The following is a 21693-nucleotide window of genomic DNA, read 5'->3' as shown; positions in this document are numbered from 1 at the left end:
TTGCCCTCCTTCCGCTCTTCTCTTGTGACTTATGTGCGGTCAGCCCTCGTATCACTGTTAACCACAAATGCTAAGTTATAGGACAAATCCTAGGGAAAGAAGGTAAAAAAGAAAAAGCAGGCAGTGGAGTACAGTGTCATAAAAACGTGATGGAAAGGCAGATACAGTACACACATACACATTTCTGTTATTTGGTTCTGAAAAAAAACAGGGCGAAGGGCAAGACACAGTAGTCAGTCCCGCTCCCGTCCACCCCGAATTCAACGACACCATTGTGTTTACAGTTATGAAAGAGGCAAACCTAGTTCACCTGAACTTGGCACACCGAAATACCCAACTCTGATGTTCTCGAGTAGTCACCAAGTCTGCAATTCCAAAATACTGTCTGGAAGCAGTTTTAAGGTTCTGTTCCCTCACTACTACGCCCAAATCTCTCTTAGAAACAAACAAACAAAAATGGCAATTTGGCATAATTCAATTCCTAGGTGTAATTTCTACAATATCAGTCAGTTTACTAAGCATGAGGATTATGCTTCAACACATAACCCCACTTGCCTATGGAAGTGTAAAACTTTCAGTAGTACGTTTTCATCATCTTTCCCCAACACACTTATTCCTTAAAACGAAACAACCATTCCTACAGCTGACATTCATTGTTACATCCCATTGTGTTTGAAATATTAAAAAAACATGGAGTCATCTTCTCATAATGCCCTTATTAAGATTACAAAGATTACAAAAGAATCCACAAGTATTACGGCACTGTGTGAGACTTGTTTGTCATGATTCGAGGGAAGAACAAGACTGTAGTTCTGTGCAAAGTTGTGGAAATGGCCTCAGTTCCACGGGAAATGGTATTCCACAATAGACTTCACTAGAAGGATAATTGAAACCTTTTACTTTAACACTAAAAGCATAATTCAATGCATTCTCAAAATTCAAGTTTCAAGATTTAGAGAGACACTAACATTCTGTTACATAATTAACTAGAAAATACTTAAACAGAGTTTCAGGAAGACTATATAAAGAAAGGGAACATAAATTTGTTACTTCCTGCTGAAGGCAACTTGAATTCGTCTCTTAGAAAGTTAACTAAATCTTAGCAGCTAAAATAGTTTTAAATGTATGGAATAAAGAAAAGCACATCCATTCTTGACATTTTGGTGAATAAACTAACAGCTTTATTAATGAAGGCAAACATCAGATAATTGTATGAATATTATATATAAAAAAAGAAATCCAAACTAACAGCATTGTATTTCAAAAGTACTGTACTTCTGTTTCTTTTAAAGAGACTTGTCATCTGTTTTATAAAACAAACAAAATGGGTACTCTTCTTCTAAAAAATTCTGGAAAAATGAAATAGTCAATTTCAAGCTGATGAACTGAACACACCTTTCTTAAAATGCAGACTATTGCTAAGGAGCAAATAAAGTCAGGCATCAGAAAGAAGATGTGTGACACGTGCACGAAAGTCAGAAAAAAGAGATGGAGTCAAATTACTGCTACTCTTTCCCCCTCATATTCAAAGACCATTCAAAACTGGTCTTCCATACAAACATAAAATAACTATGAAGAGAGGGAACTTGAAACTAGACCCATCTGAAATCCTTCATGATGTTTTTATAATAGCTCTGATTCTCTTACCAAAAAGGTCAAAGTGAAAGATTTAGGAAGTGGAAGGGGATGAAGACGTTTTGTTTTAATGTACAAGTAAGGCACAATATAAAGCCACATCATAATGTGTCATGAAGGATCTAGGGAAGGACAAGAATCATACATGGTACAGTAGAACAAGCGGTCATATCGACTGAAAAAGTGTGGCACCCAATTCAAAACTCAGACAAGATCTTATTAACAAGAACAACTGGACAGCATGCTTTCATGTGGCGACAAACTCTATAAAGAATCCAGTGTATCTGAAATGAGGAAGAACGTTTTTTGTGTTTTGTTTTTTTTGTCTTTTTGTTTTGTTTTTAAATCATAGTAGTACTAGAGTCAACGTTTATAGAATTGCTTTTGGAACAATGGGTTTATTTGAGGTGAATTCACAATGCCTTCACTTAAAGTAAGATTCTGGACTTCATTATGAGCTATCTGTATACCATGTATGAACACAGAAAACCTTTAGAGAGCTCTTCTCTAATGATCTTCACCCAGAAATACATGCCACAATTTCAAAAACAGAACATGTACATTTGTTGGGGTTTTTACATTACCCTTATAAGATTTGTTTGTGTGATACACTAAACGTATATATTTTAATGACAATAGAGGAAGCAGATTATTACTGGCATTAAAGTACAACCATTTCTAGACGGTTTTAAATGCCACAGAGTCCCCTGGTTAAAATGTAAAGCTGCACAGCTTGCCTATGTCATCTTTATGATAAAGTTAAAACAGCAAAAGGATTTAACTTTCACTCTACATTTTACCGCCAGGTTTTTATTTAGATCAAGTATCGCTGCAGCATTCTGACCAGCCCAGATTTAGCAGCAAATGGCAGGAATCATATAAAATGCAAATTTTTTTAACAAAGTGCTTTTCTAAGATATACATATATATATAAATAGGTACAAAATAAAGTGTCAACATTAAAAAGCTCAACTATTTAAAAGCTTTTAACTATTTAACTTAAGTAGTACATATAAAACACTGAAATGCAAGGATATGTAATCTACTAAACAGATTCAAAGTCTTTTTTGAAATGCAAGACCAAAAAATCAAATTCTGGTTTGCAGACAGGAAAAAAGTATCAAAAACCAGAATTCCGAACACAGCAGCTAGAAAGGGGCAATTTTATAAACCTCATCAGCTGAATCTCTATCACGAAGTGATTTTCACCTGATTGCAAAACTGCCATATTTTGGAATATGTTTTAATTTGCCAGACACACCCTCAAAACCTCATATAATTCCAAGTTACAAACCTATGCTTTGCCTTTTCCCACCTAAAAAGGAAAACTTTAAAGAAGGAACTTACATTCTAGTCAACCATCAGATCTGAGCTTATCGTCTGTTCAGTGTGAATGTATTAACCAAGTACATTTCCACCAAGCACACCGGAAAATCCTGTGCATCACAGTTCCCGACGGCAAAGAAGCATGTAAGCATTGTTCAGTTGTTACTGTGTGTTAGAATCAAATCTTTATAAGTTATATAGCTTCATGGGCTATTGCTTACAAAGGGGGGGGGGACATTAAAAGAAAAGGAAATACACTACACAGACAAAATATAATTAAAGAATAAATTCTCCAAGGGGTATGGAGAAATGGTTGGAGAGATAGACACTTTCCCAGTAGCTAGGTCTGAAATTTTTGGTATTTTTTTCTGACTAGATAGGATTTTTTTTTTTTAATTATAGTTTTTAAGCCACCAGTTTTCAGAGTTCAAAGCACAAGATTTGAGAATAAAACAGTAAGACAGACAGGAGGGAAAAATCTGTGGGGAAGGTTTATAATGCTGCCTTGATACAAGAAATTTCTCATCAAGAGGTAAAGCTTTAACATAGTTAAAACACTGACTAATGAAGCTGTTTCATGTGAGCAAAAAAGAGCACCTAAAAACTAAATGTGTTAATATTTCTCAGTTCTAGAAACTATAGAAGAATAAGTCACATGTAAGTTTGAAGAAGCTAGTTTGAAAATACCTGTACAAAAATATAAAAATCTATAAATTTTTTTGTTTTTGTTTTAAGCTTGTGTTGATCTTTGAAAATATTACATGCACAATAATACATCAATTGGAAAAGTGGCAACTAAAGAATTAGATATTTTTAGCTTTTCTCTTTCTTTACATATATATACATACATAATACAATAAAAATAATCTGTATTTTGGTTGTTTGGTGGAAGTATACTACAATAAGCTAAATAAACTTTTTAAAATTTCAAGGTCAAAAACTATTTTATCAATAGCTTACTAAAATGAAATATATTAAAATTTCCTACAATAAGTGCAGAAATAAAAAGATTTACAGACACCTAAATGGCCACCAACTTATCTACTACGGAAGCGAACTAGAGGAACAGCAAAATAATATTTGTATGTGTGGATGCTCCTTCTGTAGATAATTGGACCCAAACAGAAATAAAATTCACAGTTCAGTAAGATCCCTAACCCTGACCTTTTCATTTTTCTTTTTTTTCTCCTTTTATTCATACATTCATACAGTATCATGTAAGCTGTGCAAAACTTTACTTAGACTGGCAGTTTGCCATATCAGTTGCATTTGTCTTTGGTACAAAAAATAAAACAATCGCAATAATGTGCAAGTATTTGTCTTCTTCCGGTCAAGTACCGAAATATAAGTTTTCTAGAGCCATCTTTTTTTTGTTTGTTTTTTTGTTTTGTTTTTTATACAATACACAGACTCTGTGGCATATATCTACATTTCAACATAGTCCTATATACATTCAAAAATTTGAAAAAGAGTTGGAACAAAAAAACATTTAAACCCCATAATTTTTCCATCTATATATCTTGTTTTTCCTTATTAGGGTTTTCATCATACAAAATATTACCAGTTTTATAGTTTCCCCAAAATACAAGGCACAAAGAATATGCTTTTTTTCTTACTTGCACAGACATTATATATATATTTATATATATATTTATATATACCATATTGAGCTCAGAAAATGAACATCTAATATGGCACACGGGGCGTGAGTGCTGGGTTGTGCCATGTACAAGTGAGATTAATGGCTGTGGAAAATGAGAACAAAAAGCAATAATTCTAAAAACAATCTAAACTGACCGTTTAAAAAAAAATGCTTCCTCGATTTTTTTGTGTTGTTCAGAGCATAAACCTGCCACAATATTTGGCATTTATTAAAATCGTCACTCCTCCAACAAATTTTCCTTTAACAGGTTTTTGCAATCTGTCTCTAAACATTTACTTAAACGTATGGGTTTCAAATTCTGATGCCAGTAGCAGTTGTAACCATGGTTTATGCTCTGAAAATGCAATAATCAAGTACTTTGGGTCATGCTTCACTTATGCTACTTAGTTCTTAAAACAATGTAACCTAATTGTAAATGTTTACATAATGCTAAACTGACATGCAAAACAGAATGAAAATTTACAATGAATAACATGACAAACTCAGAAACTTCTGACCAGTGGTCCAATGAGGCTGATTACACTTTTGACGATGGTATCCTTAGTCCTACAAGGCCTCCAGTGGGATTGCCTTCTGCAGTCTTCTCTAACACTTGGTTAACAAATTCTGAGGTTTGCCCAGCAACTGGGAGACCTGAGGAAAAGAATGAAAGGCATGCTTAGACACAGAAGTGGAGAGGGCATGAGTGGAAGGTGAGGGAGCAGGAGGAAAATCTGAGGGTAAGGGTGGCCCTCAGCTTGACACTCATCTGGGATAAGCGCTCTGCTCATTGCTACTGCAGCACAGAAAATAATTCTACCCACTAGATTAGAGCCTACGATTTTAAGATTAGAAGGGTCAAACCAAGAATAACCATGAAGAATGGTTAATCAACATTTTAAAGTGGGTAGGTGACAAGTAACAACAGTCCAAAAAACAAAAATACAGAGCTTGCAAATTATTAGGACACATAATTTCACATAAATGAAATTATAATAATGATCAGACAGTGAATCACATAAAAAGGCAAAAGTCACATGAACAAATCCTAACAGATCTTTTGATAACAGAACTAAAACCAAACAGATATCAAGAATAAATATGAACTAAACTCACCTGTTAAAGACAAACTCCCAGACTAACAAAGAAAACCCAACTATGTATTACATATAAAAATCTAAAGAGTGAATTTTATGGTATGCAAATGAAAAATTAAATTTTTTTAAAAGAGATGTATCTTGGGGAGTAGAGTCAATGAAATTATAATAGATATGTATGATATCGGGGTGGAGGGGTGGTGGATTGGGGGAGGGTGGCTGTCACTTTGTGAGGGGTGAAAAGTATAACTATTGCACTGTTTTGTACACCTGAAACTAAAAAAAAAAAAGTATCTGCAATAAAAAGAAAAAAAGATGTATCTAGTATAAAGTGATTCTGGAAGATTGAAAATAAAAGGGTAGGCAAAAGGATTTGAAGCAAATATACATAATAAGAAAGCTGCAGGCCGGCAGAGTGATGCGTTGGTTAAGAGCTGGCTTAGGACGCCAGCTCTGAGCAGCAGGGCCCCAGTTCAGATCCCACATGGGGCCAGTGACACTGCCCTCTACAGCTAAGATGATGAACAACAGCTCAACCTGGAGCTGGGCAGCCAGTGAGACGCTGGCCCTGCTGCAGTGGGCTGCCATAAGCTACCGTGTGTGGCTGGCAGCCAGCATGAGCAGCTGGCAGCCGGTATGAGCTGCCAAGAGCTGCAGTGAGCAGTCATCCAGAGGTCGGCGACCAATCCACCTCAGCCGGGAAGAGCACAATGATAATACCAACATGGGCCTGTGAAGCAACGTCCTCCACAACTAGACTGAAGAACAAAACGACAGCAACTTGTATGTTCCCCTTCCCCAGATACCCCAGTGCTGTTCCCCTCCCCCAATTCCCCAATAAACTCTTTAAAAAAAAAAAAAGCTGCATTCATGACTGTAGTATCAGACAGGATTGAATTCAAGAAAAAAGCTGTAAACAAGACAAAAAAACCATGCCTCATCATGATAAAGACTATAGTCTTATTATGAAGACCGAGCAGTAATGAATGCTACCCAGCATTTGAAAGCAAAAACACAGAAAATATGAAAAGAAACTAAAACACCTTAGAGGGCATCTTTCTCAGTTCTACATGAAGTAAATGGGAACCCACTACAAAAATAAAAAGGAAAAGAAGACAAGACCTAATTAAGAATATCTAACTGACATATATTAGAGTCTTAATATAAAACAGAAAATATATTTTCTTTTCAAAGGCTCACAAAACATTTAAAATTGTAATCATATATCAGGGAGCTAAAAAAAATCTCAATAAATTGCAAAAAGAACAGAATAATAAAACTAGAAAATAATCCCTACTTTCTGGAAAATGTTAAACCTCTCTCAAACAATTCTTAGATCAAAAAGTAAATCCTAAAATTTCAAAGTATTCAAAAAACAATTAAAATGTGACATCAGAATTTACGAAACACAGGTAAAGCAGCACCTGGAAGATATTTCAAAGGCTTTTAATTGCATTAATGAAAAATAAAGAATAAAAAATTAAGTCTTTATCTGAAGAAATTAGAAGAGTTGATAAATTCAAAAGCTGGTTCTTTGGGAGGGGGGAATTAGATACACTCTGACTCAAGAAATAAGAACACAAGAGATATAAAATAAAAAATGAAAATGGAACACTAGCCACTGATACAGAGGAAATTTAAAAACAGAGAAAATTTTAATAAATTTGATGGCCTGAAGGAAGTGGATGGTTTTCTAGGAATTTTTAAATTATGAAAATTGAGTCCAGAAGATACTGTAATCTGACAGAGAAATTATAGGGGACACAGAAGAAGTTTTCAAAGAGTTACTCATAAAAAATACACTGGGCCAGATAGTTTCAAAGAGTATTCTATCAAACCTTTAGTAAAAAGAAACTCCAATGTATTTTAAACTGCTCCAGAAGGCAATTCTAGGAAGATGGTTATATGACACCAAAGATTTTTAATCTCAATTCCCCATATAAAAACAGAGCAATTAAATAGCAAAACCATAAACCCATTAAAAACTTGAACAAGTGACAAAGTATCTCCACGAACCCAAAATTCAAGAGGGTAGAAACAAACCACACAAAGCTAGAAGACCTGCGTTGTACTAACAGTATCAGTGGTTGTGCGGATGAGTCAAAAGGAAGTAACGGACCTGGGAACAAAAAGCGTCTAAAATATCCAACAGGTTAGTCACTGACAGTACAGGAGGCCAACATGAGAACACCTGAAGCTGTGCGAGGTTTTGTCCAATCGAACGGTGAGTACAGGGTAAGTGCAAGGAGCCCACGGTAAGAGCTGAAGGGACAGGAGCAACCTAGCCTCTGTGAACTCAGACAAAACCACCAGCCAGGACCTCCCTCTCTCCCCGCCCCACCTCCCCCAGGACAGAAGCCAGGATTGATAAGAATCAAAACTGAGCAAGACGGGGACAATAGATAGGAAAGCGAGATGCCCAGATAAAATGGGGAAGGCGTACAGAGCAAGCAATCTCAGCAAGCCAGCTGCCACGTGCACCAGTGTGATAAGGCTGACAATCCCTCTTCTTGTCCTCACCTGACTGTGGCCTAGTGACATTCAAATGCACCAAAGCAGTCCCCTCATACCTTCTGCTTTTGCACTCTGCCCTGGCTCATTTATTTCTGTTGCCTCCCCACCTGCTTGGTTGAGCAGCCTGCTCCCTTAGTATTCCCCCCATGTGGCCTCATTGTGGCATGCAGTGACTTTGTCTCTCTAGGATAAACTCTTCTCCTGCTCCTCTCCTGTGTCCTCTTGTGACTGGATGTGATGACCAACTCATGAACAAATAAATACAATTAAACATGTTTTTTACATTAAGTGAAAACGAGATTCTGCGAAGTTTGAAGTTAGAAAAGCTATCCTGAACCAAACTTACCTTTGAAAGTTCAAAAAAACTAATTTCACATACAAAGGATCAACAGAAAAGTATCAAGGTCAAAATCCCATGAAAAATTATTGTAAGACAAAACAAAATAAGAAGATTCCTACAAACAATGAAAGTGTGCCTAAAAGACATGAATAACCACAAAATGGATTATAACTATATCCACTATTATTTCAAAATGAACTAAAAGACATTAAAGAAAATGCTACACGATATGCAAGAACATAATCAGAAATAGAAAAATTCAGAAATAAGGTAACAGAGCTCAGAAAATTAGAAATAAAAGAAAATTAAGGCAAAACTAAAAGGAACACAAGACCAGCAAATAAACGTAACACATAATGCTTTTAAGAGAAACAGGTGAAAGGGAGAAAGAGTTTTAACATGAAAAAGCAATTAAAAGATAAAAAAAGATTTGAGAAAATTTAATATACTTCAGAGAATACTAAAGATAGGCAAAGAAAATCCAACCCACAAATAATGAGTCCCTGAAGAAGAAAACCAAAGTGCGGGAAGAGATCCAGTATGAACCAGATTGGAAGCTATGTACTGAAAGAGCACAGCGCACATGAACATGAACCTACAAGGACCAAGGCACAGTCTAGTAAAATTACTGGAATTAAAAGAAAAAGAAAAAAATCCTGTTGACACCTAGGCTAAAATAGCAAATGACTTATAAGGAAATAAAAAGGGAAGTATTAGCTTTTCAATAGCAACATTTAATACCAGAAAAAAATAGAGAAACATATTTAAAATACTCAAAGAAAGAAAATATAAGTCAAGGATTTTGTATCTGGTAAAACTGACTTCTAGATATAAAGGGAATACACACACTTACCTACATACAAGGCTTTTAAATTAAAAAGTAAGAAGGTAAGAAGATTTTTTTTCCTTATATTAAATTCCTCCCTCTACCTAACAAAGGAAGACTGAGAATGATCTCAAAGAACAAGAAAAGACAGAGATGGCCTGAAAGACTAAATAACATATTAAAATAGCACCAATCCATCTGAACAAAAAGTCAAGCAAACTCACCATTACTATTCCCTGTTTTGCTTAATATTTGGGTACTGAATTAATCTACACAGAGGTAAGAAGGGGTTGCTTAGGAAAATATTTGGGATCTATTCTTCACCTAAGGTTTTTTTCAATATAAATATAAGTTTTGTTCATGATAAACTTTTGGCCTTTCATTCTGTTAATTTTTCATACAAATATATTATTCTTAGTTTTGTTTCACTTATATACTTTATTTTTATATGAATTTACAACTCTTCTTTTGAATAAAGTAATCCTGCAAATAATTGCATACTCATTTCACTATTATACCAACTTAACCAGTCACTATTTACAAATAATTTTTCAAAGCAAAAGGAATTAACTATTAATAAGCAATAATCACTGAAATGCCATACTTTCTGGAATACTCCAATAGGAAAATATACCTATTTTCTTAGCAAGTTATATTACAAATAATTCCAGGTTAAGCTATGTTGTGAGTGTGCAATTTAGGCATTGAACTGATTTTAATGGGTTTTGTCATGAAAAACATCTTCAATTTGCTACAATATGAATGATGTATTTCAGAAACAATGTGGAAATAAAATTCTTTTAAGAAAAAAATCCAAAAGAATGCTTAAGATGTCATATGGTAACATCAACACCTAGTCCTTACTGAGTATTGAGAATTTATGTGTTCAGCAGTGTGCTAATTGCTTTATTTATATGCACTCTTCCAATTCAATCCACACAATTTGTCCACATTTTAAAGATGGAGAAAATTAGGTTGAGAGAGGTGAAGTCACTTCGTTAGGGTTCTCAAATAACAGGATTTGAATCTAGAACTGATTCCAAATACTCTGACTTTAACCACTATGATAAATAAGCTTTTGTTTTTTGAAAACATAATCTTAATTTCTGGACATGACCAGTGGGTATTGCTAGAGTCACAGAGAAACCACTAGCGTTTTTTTGTTTTGTTTTGTTTTGTAAAAAAGGTAGGAAAAAAGGCATGCAGAACCTAAAATACCTTAAAGTTTAAAGAAAATATTTCAAGACTAAAGATAAGCATGCAAAAGTATCCAATGTTATACAAAATCTCAAGAAAAATAAATTCTCAAGTAAGCCCACTGGATGAGGCAATGAGAAGGCCGCGTGTGAACTAAACAGTCCACAAACTATTATAACAGAGATGAGTGTGAGATGACAGGGCCAGGTGATGAGATGTGGGTACAGTGTAAACACTGTGGTGAGGAGAACTTACTTCTACTCCTACTTCTGCCACTTTCTGGTTATAGGACTTTGGCAAGTTACTTACTTACTACCTTGCTGTGCTTCTGATTCTTCATTGTAAAACCAGGATAATAATACCTCCTTCACAGACTCGTGGAAGTAAATGACTAAACAACCTTACCAGACGGGTCCTACATCAGAGTAAGGATTCAATAAACGTTAGCTGCTCTCCTTTCCTAAGAAATCCTTTTTTCCCCAGGATTCCTTATATCTTTTTTTGGCCTCCCAACATTAAAATTATCAAATTTCATGCAACTGCTGGGTCAAAATCTATATGCATTGCTAATTGTACTAATGATTCTAAATTGCCGTTTACATTCAGTATGAACACACTGCTACCAAGAGAAACTAAGAATTTCAAAGAAACTTACTAAGTGCATGGAAGCGTTTGATGTGTATTTATTTTCAATTAAAGAAAAACAATTGTTTTGGTAGCTAGGAGAAGTATTTCTGTATAAACAGAAGTAAACTATTCTTGCTCACTCCACTCCATTTAAGCATCCTGATTTCTTCATAGCATTTACCACAACTTGTTATTATTTGTTTTTCTGTTTATGCTTTCTCTTTCATTTTTGGACTAAAAGCTTCAAAAGATAGCAACCAAGTCTCTGTTATACACCCCTGTAACCCCCAACACCAGGCACATTGTAGGCACTGAGAAAACTGTGCAATGAGTGAACTTATAGTAACTGGAAGTCAGAAAAAATTGTCTTAACAGAAATGTAAAAAAAAAATTCCAAGATATTTACAATTTAAAAAAATAAAGCAAATATAATGTTTGTTACTCTAAAATTCAGGTAAATAACTAATTAATGATTGAAAAGTAAGCTCTCATTCTTTTAAGTGACCTGATTCAATACATGATCAGCATCCTGGGGAAAAATGAACTGGAAGAAAATTCTCAGGTAACTGAAATTTACGACTCAACACAATGACTATGTAAGAAACAATTATAACAGACAGTCTTGGAACAAATACTGCCAAACAAAGAATATATAACCAGCTGAAGCAATTTTACAAGGCTTCAGGGTTTTCATGGCTTCCATTCTGCTGTGATGCCTCTGGGATGCTCCCAGTCTGTAAGTGGTTTGTTCCCATGGCACCTGAGCTCCAGGCCTCTAGTGTTTTCAGGTCTGTGTCGACTTTAGCCCTCCAGGCTCCCTGTCAGGCATCGCTCCACCTGCTTTAAGATGCTCACCCTCCCTCTCTGCTCTTCCCCATCGTGTATAATCTATTCAGGGATGGAAAACCAGACAGTCCAGTTTGTTAGAATCCTGTGAAGTGCATTAGCATAAAACAAATGGGTAAGTACCTCCACGAAAGTATGTATAAACTTGACAGCTCAGGGATCTTTCCTTTCCCCAGAGAAAGTTCAAGTTGCTAGAAGTTTATCTTCCCTAACAGTTAAAACTGTCCAGTGCTGAGGGCTAAATAAAACACTATGGTAACCAGCAGTGCACGAGCTATTTCGGAATGCTGAGTCTCAAAAGACAAAACTACTTGCAAAGAAGAACAACTACAATAAGAGCACTTGAGCTTTTCCTTATCCCCTTGAATCATATATCTTACGCTACATGTTCTTATTTGTTATTAACTTATCCAGGATTCTTCTTACCGAGAGTATCTTTAATGAGGATTTCAAGCTTCTGCCCCATGTTGGGTCCTCTCTCCTCTCTTGGGTTCTGTACTCGGTTTACAATCTCTTGCTTGATGGAGTTGATTACAAACAATAAATTATCTGTAAGACAGAACAAGACACTTGGAACGTGTCACTAACATGAAAGAATTTGCTTTTAATTATATCATAACAGATATTAAATTAAAATGAAGAATATTTAAGAAAACATTAAGCAGTGGTGGTTATAAGCTTTCTTATCCAAACAGACTAATTTCAAATGATGTGCCACTTTGCATAACACACTGTAGACATGTGTCAATGTCCACTATCCTGTAAGCAACTTGCCTTACTTTTCCTCAACCTATGACAGTGCCTGCCTGGTATATCGAATCATAAGATCTTAGTAAATGTTTATTATATAAATCAAAGTCTTTCAAAGACAAAAGCTTTAAAAACAAATTTTCCCACCTTAAGGAGCTTAAAAAGAAAGAGAAAAGTTAACCAAAAGTAAATAGAAGGAGGGAAATAATAAAGGTAACAGCAGAAATCAATGAAACAGAACACAAATACATAATAAAGTTAACAAAACCAAAAGCTGGTTCTTTGAAAAGAGCAACAAAATTGATACTCCCTTATACCCCCATCACCAGCTAGACTGATTGATCACCTGTATCTGGAATGAAAAAGAAGCTATAACTTCAGAATCCAGAACCATTAAAAGGATAAGAAAATGCCAAGAAATCAACAACTTGGGTGTAATGGACAAATTTCCAGAAAATGCAACTTAAAATTGACAGAAGAAATGGCAAATCCAAATAGCCTATTTCTAGTAAAGGAATTGAATTTATCAAAAAAATATTCCCAAGAGAAAACCCAGATGTTTTTAATGGCAAATTCTATCAAATATACAATGAAGTAATAAAGTCAATCTTAACCAGCTTTTTACAGTAAGAAAGATCATGGCCCAATTCATTCTATGAGGCCAGGATAGCCCAAATACCAAAACCTGATGAAGACATTACCAAAAAAGAAAATTACAGACCAATATCCCTCTTGAGTATAGACACAAAAATACTTAACAAAATATTAAAAACAGAAATATTTGAACAGAATCTTACAAAATATTTGCAATAGACACTAATATAAAAAGAATACATTATAACCAAGTAGAATTTATTCTAAGAATGCAAGGTTGATTTAATATTCAAAAATCAGTTAATGTATTCACCATATTAACAGGTGAGTATGTGATATACTACCAGAAAAAAGAAAGAGAACATGCCTGTTCCAATAAATGCAACCCCCACACCACAAACTATATGCCAATACTAAACACCCATTCATGATAAATGAAACTAGGAAAGAAGAGAACTTACTCAAAATGATAGAGGGCATCTCATCTACAGAAGAGCCTACAGCAAATATCATACATAAACGTGAAAGGTTTATCCCCCAAGATTGCAAACAAGGCAATCACCACTTCTATTAATGTCTGAGACATTGCAATAAGGCAAGAAAAAGAAATAAAAGGTATAAAGATCAGAATGGAAGAAATAAATCCATCCCTATTTGCAAATGATGAGGGCTTAAACAGAAAATCCCAGGGTTTCTACATACCTACTACTGGAACTAATAAATTTAGCAGAATAACAAGATACAAGAATAATACACAAAATCCATTTTACATGCATTTATAAGCAGCAAAGAGTTTGAAAAATAAAACTTCAAAAATGATTCCATTTACAGCAGTAGCAAAAAATATAAAATACCCAGGAATCAATCTTGCAAAAGACAGTCATGTACTCTATACTGAAAACTACATAACAAGGTGGAGAGAAATTAAAGAAGCCTTAACTAGATGTAAAGATACCAAGTTCATAGATTGGAAGACTCCATTTTTGTTAAGATGGTAATTTTCTCCGAGTTGATCTACAGATTCAAAGCAATAATCAAATTTCAGTAAGCTCTTCTTAAGAGGTAGTAAAAGTGATTCTAAAATTTATATGGTCATACAAAGGACCTAGAATAGCCAAAACAACTTTGAGAGAAAAGAACACAATTAGAGGACTAACAAGGATTAATGCTACCTGACTTTAAGATTTACTATAAAATACAGTAATCAAGATAGTTTGTATGTAGGTAGACAAATCGATCAATGGAACAGAATGCAGAGTCCAGGAGTAGACCCATACATACATGGTCAATTGATTTAACAATGGTGTAAAAGCAATTCAATGGGGAAAGGAAGCTCTTTTCAATGAACGGTGCTTCATCAACTGGGTTGTCATATGGAAAAAAATGAACATCAACTCTTACTCTACACCATACATAAAATTTAGCTTAAAATTTATCATAAATCTAAGTGTATAACCTAAAACTATATGAATTCTAGGAGAAAACATACGAGAAAATATTTGCAATTTTGAGGTTGGCCAAATTTCTTAGAACACAAAAAATATGAAATATAAAAAGAAAAACTGACAAATTCAGCTTCATCAACATTAAAACTTTTGTTCTTTAAAAGATGTCAATGACCAAACAAAAAGGCAAGCCCAAAACTAAGATAAAATATTTTCAATATATATATCAAAGAACTTGTATCCAGAGTAACGAACTTTTAGAAGACAAATAAATGTTTAAAATGGCAAAATATCTGAACAGCCATTTCACACACACACAAAATATATGAATAGGCAATAAGCACAGCAAAGATGTTTGATGTCATTAACTAAAGAAATGCAAACTAAGGCCATAATGAGATACTGCCACACACCCATTAAGTTGGTTGAAATGAACAAAATTGACCCTACCAAGCATTGGCAAGGGTACAGATCAACTAGAACCCTTCTACACTGTTTTTGAGAATGTAAAATGGTTAAGAGCCACTTTGGGAAACAGTTTGGAGTTTTCTTATGAAGTTAAATGTATACATCTATCCCATGATCCAGCCAATCTACTTGTAGGTATTTAACCAAAAGAAATTAAAACATGTCCACCCAAACACTTGTACAGGAATATTCACAGCAGCTTTTTATAGCAAAGACTAGAAACAACCCAAGTATCCATCAACTGAATGGATAAATAAATTATAGTATATCCAATACAATGGAACACTGCTCAGCAATGAAAAGGACCTAACTATTGATACAGGTAACATGGTGAAATTTTAAAATAATTATGCCGAGTGAAAGTAGCCAGGCAAAAAAAGAGAACATATCATAGGAGCACATTAATATAAAATTTTAGAAAATGCAAATTAATCTATAGTGACAAGAGTGTAGATTGTGCCTGCCTGGGGATATGCAGGGGTAGTCAGCAAGGTGGCTTACAAAGGGGCATGAGGAAACTTTGGAGGTGATCAAAATGTTCACTATCTCGATTGGTTTCACATGTATACACATATGTCCAAAACTAATCAAATTACACTCTTCAAATATGTATAGTTATTATACTTCAATTATACCTCAAAAAGCTAGGCGGGGGTGGGTAACACATTTTCAATTTCAACACACAGATTCCTATGGTCTAAAATTTCTACATCCTCAGAGGCTCCTTTGAAATCAGTGATTTGTTATTCCTCATCTAGTAATACTGAGGAGACCAATGTAGACTGACGTTGAAGAAGTGAGAAATACCAGGGGTGGGCAGTTGAAAACTACTTGCAGGATGGTATATGTACAATGTGTCACTAAACAAGAAAAGTACAGTTGATTCCCTATATCACATGAAACAAGAAATTTATGCCTCTTCTGGAAGCATATCAGAGGGAACACCATTTGCTCAAATATAAGTAAGGACATTTATATGCAGACTGGACTTATGAGAAACAATGAGGTTCCCCCACCCTCAAAAGGGAAGAGTAAATAAGGCTTTAAAAAAGGAAAAAAAAAAACCACTATAAAAATCAAAATTAAAACAGAGCAGAAGTTCCTCTCAAACCCGGGCAGTGTCCATCCAGTACACTGGGGGCCGGGAGGGTAGCGGGAAAGAGCTGTCACCACCACAAGCCTCTGCGAGGAACAGGGAGGCGTCTGGCTCCTGGAAGTTGAGGCCAAACATTAAATCTATACACAGATCCCTCCTGCGCTGATTCCATGTTTATCCAAAAAGCTTCCAATTTTAATTTTTCTATCTAACTTGCTTAGGGACAAAATATGTCAGGGTGACGGTTATGTCCACTTAATAGTTCTACTTCTCATTCTGAGTCAACAAATGTATATTTGATTAACAGAATGGCTTCTAGTGAGCTTTGGTAGAAGGAACCAGGAGGAGGAGCAAGTTTGGTAGGCTAGGAGGGGATGAGCAGTATAGTCCTGGGTCCTCAAAGCCACTCCTTGGAACAGTGCTAGTTGATAACAAATTAAAAAGGATAAGGACAACGGAGTCAGTTCTTCACAAAGCTGATTTCATTCTATTCTGAGATTATGCCTGTCTCAATTTTTTAATGCTAAAATAGCCTTCCTTGTATGAAATTACAGTAATTGCAGATGACATTCTTTTTAATGTCCTCACTTGGCAAAATGTAAAGTTGGCAACCATCGTTTCCAAGTCCCAACATCTTTTTCAAGTATCACTGATCTGTGACTCACGAATTCTAGAAACCACTAGGTTAATAGATGGATAGTAAGTGTTCCACAAAGCAGGACAGTGACTCCCAGATATTTAGAGGAATCAAGGGTACCATTCCCTTGAGACATATACCAAAAACTGGGAATAATTTTCAAACTACATGTGACAAACTACAAAAGAGCATCTCACTGGTTCTGAGATGGCTTCTGAACCAACAGTTGGGCTGTTCTTGCTCTTTCCCCGAGGCTGCAGCAGAGGAGGTAGTAAGACAGAAGCAGAAGAAATGTAAGAGAATGGGAAGATCCCCTTCCTCCAGGTGGACTGACAGAGAAGAAAGAAACTACTACTTTTTAAAGAAGGCCTTTGTTTACATGAAAACACCAGAGGCTTTTCGTTACTTTGGTAACAAGAAAATTTTAAGGGAGCCATAAAAACTCAATCTGAGAGGAACAACACATTCAGAAACACACATACCCCTGACCCTTACCAACTCCCCAATTGTTCCCACCCCAGAATATATTTACATCAGACACAAAGCATGTGTGTGCATATACAGATGCAAAAATATACAGTCACACAGATGTACACACTCATAATTATGGATAAATACATTAACTGAACAACACAGAGATAGATGCCAACATGTGTCCAAAGAAACACAGACCCAGAAGGCTCCCCGTGGCCCACCGTATCTCCCTGCAGCTGGGGTCTAAAAGAAATATGAATAATGCCCATGACATTGCAATCATTTTATATAAATATACTCACAGAGCTCAAGCTCAAAGAATTTCAACAGCAAGAAGGAATAATAGGACATGGGTATATTTCCATTCCAACAAACCAACTATTGTTTTACCTAATTCATTTACCTTGATTAGAGTTCCTGAGTGGCCTTCACTAAATAAATAAAACCATCAGTTCATTTCCTAAGTTGTACACTTCACAGCTGGAAACCCTCTTTTTGGAAACAAGATAATCAAGTTAAAGGATTATGAAAAACTACACAAAGTTTATGAGCACCTATGTGCCAGACATCATGCTGGTCATAAGAAAATCTCTAAAAACAAATAATAATGGATTATTTCGCCACTGTTTCACTTTTAGATACAACTAGCCCAAGAGCTACACAGTGAAGAGGACAATTTTAGAGGCAAAGGAACATGCAAACTCTTATGATATCAAGTTTAAGGGACAGCAACGGAGCAAGGGGGAAAGGAGGGGAGGGTTTTACTCCAGATCAAAACCAGAGCTTTCCAAGCCTCCAGTGTGCTGTAAAAGGGTTCCAGGTGTGAGAAAGAGCCTCTCAGCCCAGAAGCGCCTCGTCCCATGAGCAGCCTACTCTGTTACATTCCAGGATGCCTTAGAGATGATCATTTTCTCCATGTGCCATGATGTGAAATACTGGGAAGCACTGATCTAAACCAACAGTTCCCACATATGGTAATGTGCTAGGATGGTTGCGTAACAGTAAATGAGGTGGTGCTAAAAAATATAAATTCCGTAAGAGTGACTGGGGTGGTGTTAAAAATATAAATTCCTCGGTTCTACCTGCACAGAGTCCAATTCAGAGGACCTGGGGAGAAGCCTAGGAATCTGTATTTTAACATGGACGTAGATGATTCCAATGAGCAACAAAATTTGTAAACCGGAGACCTAAACTGTCCAGTCACAGGTGAAAATAAATACCAGTCAATAGATTTGGCTAATTTCAGCAACAGCACTGTAAAACAGAAGTGAGAAATGACTATGCTCACAGTGGCTCTTCAGGGCAGAGATGAGACCTGGCTTGGGGAGCTACAGACAGACACTCACACTAGAGGGAGGACGTGATGAGTAGGAGCATGTAGCTTAATGAATGGGTGAACTTGAAAAGGAGGCTGGCCTAAAACTGGACAGAATGAAGGGAAAGCAAACAACAAAACCAAAAAGAGAGTGGTCAGCACAGTAACAGGAGGTTAATCAAATTCTTAAAAGTTTAGGTTTACCATATTCTGTGTTGAGGCCCCATAATTTCACTTTATTAGCTTCATACTGAGCTTTTTTCTTTAACCGACAAGCCCTGTGAAAGGAAGGAGCAATTAGTTCACTTTTTTTAAGTGAACATTCAGAATATACTTCTCTTTGCTGCTGTCAGACATTTTCTAATAGCAACCAAAAACCACTGCCTACTGATGTTTATAATAAGTAACTCAGTTACTCAAAAACACATAATATAATCATTTATCCAAACTGATTTTTAAAAATTTTAAGCACATATTCAAAAATAAAGCTCTGACCAGTACACCGAAATAACCAAACAAAACCTTACAATAACAAGTGTTGTAGAAGATGTGAAGTAATTGCAACCCTCATATGTTGCAGGTGGGATGTAAATTAGCACATACAGCTACTTTGGAAAACAGTAATTTTTAAAAATCTTACTTTATTACTTTGGAAATAGCTATTTTGGCAGTTTCTTACAAAGTTAACTATACACTCCTGGGTATTTACCCAAGAGAAATGAAAACTTACATTCACATAAACACCTGTAACTGAGTGTTTATGGTGGCTTTACTCATAATTGCCAAAAACTAGAAACAACCAAAGTCCTTCAACTGGTGAATGGACACACTGCAGTATAGCCCTACCGAGAAATACTAGTCAGCAATAAAAGGAACAAACCATTAGTCCTCACAACCACATGGACGATTCACAAATGCATCATGTTCAATCAAAGAACTTGGACTCAAAGGCTACATATAATCGGATTCCATCTACATGACATTCTAGAAAATGCAATACTGTGGGGACAGAAACCAGATCAGTGCTTGTGAGGGCTTCTGGCAAGGAGAAGGGGTTTACCTTTACAAAGAGGCATGAGGGAATTTTTTAAGATGATGAAAATGTTCAATACCTTGATTGTGGTGGTGGTTATAGGATCGGATATGTTTGTCAAACTCATAGAAGTATACATTAAAAGGGATGAATTTTAATTACTACAAATAAAAAACATAAAAAACAAAGCTAAAATGGTAAAATTTTTCATTGTTATACAATGATGGACTTGAGTCCATTCACCTCTCCCCCTTAAAAACTTTTCCCATCAGCATACTATGTTTTACTTTCAAAGGAAAAATTATAATACTCTCATTGTAGCATTTATAAAGTATTTTTCTGAATAAATGGTTGAGGGTCAGATGAGCTTCTATAAAAGCTCAGTGAACGTCTACCTCACCTTCTAGACTTGATTTACATGAATGAACATGAGGAACATTTACCTGGAAGCCAGCTTATTTTTCTCTTTCCTTGACCTTGGGCGGGCTGTTAAGGGAAGCTCACTGACTGGTGTCAGATCACTGATCACCTTATTCAGTTTGCGTAGTTCATTGCCTATCTGCAATAGTTTTTTAGGATTTGGAGTCAGGTCTTCTACGTCAGTTCTCCGTGACTTCTTTACTGCGTATTTTCCTATAGATGGTTTAAAATAAGTTAAATTAGATCACTTTATTTAAGAAGAGATACACGTTCTACAGCCATATTTTAAAATCACATTTCTCTGCCCCCACCTCCTTTTCTTTTTCAGAAGTCTCAGAATGTTAACCACCTATGCTGGCAGAGCTAGCCTCCTGTCGCCCCACCGTGTGACTGGGAGAAATGGGTGTAATATGGCATAGCTCCAGCCTTTTCCAAGTCTTTCTCCACCTTAAGGTTTCCAGCCCCAGTATGACAGATTCTTAATTATCTGCATGTCAGTAATAAGGATCTCAAACGTTAGGGCTGGGGTGCAAGTTCACCAGCACACACAAATCAGGGCTAGGGTATGACAGGCAGAAAAAGTGTTTGGAGATTTTACTCAAACCAAGATATTCTGATGCTACGATTGAAAATTTGTCAATATATATACTCTGGTGTTGGACTCAGAAGTCCAACAAGTAAGGATCGCCTTTATTGAAAGCTCTTCTTTGGTTAGTTTGATGAATAGCATTGCAGAAAACTCCAGGGGTCTTGCTCTATCACAGCAGACAAGAGGGACGCCTCTGTCTTCAGAACTACAATACACAAAACAACTTTTCTAGTGCTCTCCACTTGCTATTTGGACCTATTTATTGGACCTATCTTTTCATTCCTGGTAGAAAATTATCTGAAGGCAAAAACCAGGTTTTTATTCAGTGGGAGACAGTAGAGTACAGACCTATCTGGGTGCCAGTGGAAAGGGAAAATGAGGGACAAACACACTTCTGATACAATTTCAGTGTCAAAAATACTTAGCAACTTAAATCTGTAGCGTGAGTGATTATTAAACTGTATACTGAGCACCAAACTTACTAGTGTCCTCCCCTTTGGATTAGTGTAAAAATAGGGAACAGACTTTGGATTCATGTAAAAATAACGTTTATGCAGAAGAAATTCTACTTACTTACATCTGTCAGGGTTCACATTTTGCAATGTGACCTACCTAAGATTATAAGCTTCTCCCGACTCCTACTTGTCCACTCTACTCTCTCCTTTTCTTATAACTATTCTTCCTTTCTTTTCCTCCCCCTCCTCTTTTTCCCCACCACCGTTTTGATCCCAATCTCTTCTTTTGTATTTAGGCCTGGAGACTGGACAAGAATAAAAGAGAATGATGCTGGAGCCCATTCTCTTTTCCCCCAACCCTTCTGGT

The 21693-nt window shown here is 35.9% G+C and overlaps 1 protein-coding gene across 2 annotated transcripts in view; it reads right to left on the bottom strand.

Moving 5' to 3' along the window:
• Positions 1-1158: 1158 nt before the first annotated feature.
• Positions 1159-21693, bottom strand: part of CREBRF (CREB3 regulatory factor) — a 53702-nt gene continuing 33167 nt past the window's right edge. For both annotated transcript variants that reach the window (XM_019635970.1, XM_019635971.1), the window contains exons 6-9: positions 20306-20495; positions 19034-19107; positions 12477-12599; positions 1159-5257 (exon numbers count right to left, since the gene is read on the bottom strand). In XM_019635970.1, coding sequence (XP_019491515.1) covers positions 5142-5257; positions 12477-12599; positions 19034-19107; positions 20306-20495 — 503 coding nt within the window. In that variant the 3' untranslated portion in view covers positions 1159-5141. The remainder of the gene's footprint in view (positions 5258-12476; positions 12600-19033; positions 19108-20305; positions 20496-21693) is intronic.

Source organism: Hipposideros armiger, unplaced genomic scaffold (assembly GCF_001890085.2).
Source record: "Hipposideros armiger isolate ML-2016 unplaced genomic scaffold, ASM189008v1 scaffold_25, whole genome shotgun sequence".
Classification (NCBI taxonomy): domain Eukaryota; kingdom Metazoa; phylum Chordata; class Mammalia; order Chiroptera; family Hipposideridae; genus Hipposideros; species Hipposideros armiger.
Note: the sequence above shows the minus strand (reverse complement) of the source record. Positions and strands in the feature narration are given on the sequence as shown.